Source organism: Cladophialophora psammophila (genome assembly GCF_000585535.1).
Source record: "Cladophialophora psammophila CBS 110553 chromosome Unknown aczJe-supercont1.104, whole genome shotgun sequence".
NCBI classification, from domain to species: Eukaryota; Fungi; Ascomycota; class Eurotiomycetes; order Chaetothyriales; family Herpotrichiellaceae; genus Cladophialophora; species Cladophialophora psammophila.
This window is the reverse complement of record NW_006913025.1, coordinates 2,727-5,369: the sequence shown is the minus strand read 5'-3', so window position 1 is coordinate 5,369 and position 2,643 is coordinate 2,727. Positions and strand designations below refer to the sequence as shown.

General features: G+C 47.3%; 1 protein-coding gene across 1 annotated transcript; it reads right to left on the bottom strand.

Annotated features, from left to right (window-relative positions):
- Positions 1 to 410: 410 nt before the first annotated feature.
- On the bottom strand, positions 411 to 2,196 carry A1O5_13476 (uncharacterized protein; the record flags this gene model as incomplete). Its single annotated transcript, XM_007754041.1, has 7 exons — positions 411 to 703; positions 761 to 931; positions 995 to 1,029; positions 1,095 to 1,567; positions 1,625 to 1,648; positions 1,697 to 1,832; positions 1,901 to 2,196. 7 exons carry the CDS (start codon positions 2,194 to 2,196, stop codon positions 411 to 413), a joined length of 1,428 nt encoding a protein of 475 aa, XP_007752231.1.
- Between the last annotated feature and the right edge of the window lie 447 nt (positions 2,197 to 2,643).

Below are 2,643 nucleotides of genomic sequence, written 5' to 3'. Positions count from 1 at the left end.
TATTTACAATATAAATATATGTATTTACAATATAAATATATGTATTTACAATATAAATATATGTATTTACAATATAAATAGTTAATCTTAACTATTTAAATAGTGAATAAGGCCTAAAAGTATTTAAATTATTTAAATAAAACCACACTATTCCTGAGACGCCCTAAGCACTGCTCAAACGCTCTAGGGACCTTCCTGTTAACAGGAGAACTGTCAACACAAGGCGAACAGAATATCTGGCGCGAAAGGTCGAGCCCAGATACCACGCAGATACAGGTACGATGAAAGCAGTTGAAGCAGTGTCGGGGCGAGTATATTGCCCAGAGCTTGTTCATCGTTCATAACAAAATCATCTCAGTCCAAAACTTCGTATCCGTATCCATTACCCGCTCGTCTACACCGCTGACCACTTATTCAAAAGCCCGTAAGAATTTTTCCGTGTCGAGCAACTCTTTTTGGATGGTGGCCATGTGTTCTTTGCTTCTGGGCTCAATCTTGAGTTCGAATGGGAGAGGTTCTCGAACTAAACCCTCGACGTAGGCTTCAGTATCCAGCGATTTAACGGCGCCCGACCCGTCAGTCGGCTCAGAAAAGTTGAAAGCCCAAAGCAACTTCGCTGTGGTTCGCCATATATTCCTCTCTGCTAGGTGCATGCCTGGACAGATACGTCTTCCGGCTCCATACGCATAGTGGTGTGGATATTCTAATACTCGTCAGCTTTATTACTTAGCGTCGTTCCCATCATTTGACTTATCTCTACCAGCCCAGTCGCTGCTCCCAGCGTAATAGCTGGCCAATTTGTCGTAGCCTAGGTAGCGTTCCGGCTTAAATGTTGCAGGGTCTTTCCAAATAGATTCATCGTGATGAATCTGCCAAACACCAATAAAGATGTTCGTGTCCTTGGGAATAAGCATTCCATTATAGGTATCATCTGTGCGAGGAAGTCACGGGATCAGTAAAATCTCGTGGCACATGGATTTCGAGTGTCCAATACCTTGTCTCACTCTGTGGGGAAGCCCGGTTGGCGCTCTGTTCTGGTCAGCGCAGCTGTACAAGGGGCTTTGCTGCGTCGGGGGGGTTGGGTGTACACATACACAGGCCTCCATCGCAGACCCTCTTTCACCAGAGCGTTAATATATGGTAGCTTCTCGAAATCGCTCCACACCGGCGACCTTTCTGACTCGCACACCTTGTCGACCTCCCCCTGGGCCTTCTTTTGAATATCAGGGTACTTTGCCAGTGCAAGAAGGAGTGTTGCTATTGCCGACGAAGACGTATCTGCGCCACCTTCAATCATTTCCCCAAGAAGCAAGTTGAACTCCGTCTGGCTCATCGGGAAACCGTTTCTGTCGTAGTCGTCGAGTAAAACGTCTGCAAGGCAGTCTCGTTTATCTCCCCGTGCCCTTCGCTTCTCTACACGGTCTCGCGCTTCGCCCCATATTTTCTCTGTCCACTCTTTGGAATCCCTAGCTTGACCTTTCCATCTTGCCAACTTCTCCGGTATATACTTCAAGAAGGGGAACTGGTCCACCGGGGGAATGGCTCCAGGTTCCAGGCATGTCGATCGCTCAAAGACGTTAGTCGTCCATATTCGCTTCAGTCATGCACCAGGGCAGTTACTTACTCGCTCCATAATTTCATACACAGCCTGTTCGGAGGAGTCAGCTAACGTTTTGACTCAATAAGAGGTTCATACATGGCCCCAAAAGTCCTCAGAGGAAGTTGCTCGATATCCATGGATTAGAACGTGGATGATAGATGCTGTGTAACGACGAATGTGTTCGCGGTAACTTTCGGGCTTAATAAAGAAATCGTTCATAAGTACCGTGGCTCTACGATTCATGCTCATTGTTAGACATACCGAAATCTCGGCTGCAGTTTTATCAGAACGGCCACTTACTCAGCCTCTTGGACTCGGAAGTGCTTGTTGTCTAGCTGGGCTGGCGAAAGGTTATGCGCGATAACCTTTCTCTTCTCCTTCCACATGTTGTTCATTGAAGTCGTGAAGACATTGTGCTTCACACCCAGAAGCTCTGCCACGTGCGGTTCAGGGCGATCCGAATAAACATTGCCCTTCTTGTCCAAGAGATCATGGACAGCCTTTCGGTCGCAGAGCACTATGGCGTCTCCAGGGCCGAATTTCAACGAGAAAATCATCCCATATTGGCGAGACCATTTACTAAAGCTGGCATGCATGTTAGCATGTTTGATGAACAAGAGGCAATGGCAAGCGGTAAAAATCACCTTTCATGTATCCTCGTTACTGGAATCTGATGGATATTGCCGATTAGAGGAAGGGTGGGGGGTCCCGGAGGAGTGCCTCTCTTTCGATGGCCGCTCTGAAGTGCGCGGATCAATACCCCAAGAATCGGAGCAAGGCAGAGGAGGTAAAGCGCCGTAGTGGGAGTCATCGACAAACTCCCATTTCTGAGAATATTCCAGGAAAAGAGGAGCATCATCTCGACGAAACTACAAGCTGGGGCTTGATTTTGAGATCAAAAGGGCCTAATCCGGGTGCTACAAAATTTTATGTGCCGATGCAAGATTTCGACATGCTGTATGGGGAGGATACGGGGTACTTGAAGAGCACGAAATGTTTAATTGAAGGAGCTGTCGATCACGATAATGTGGCCTGCTCCAGGA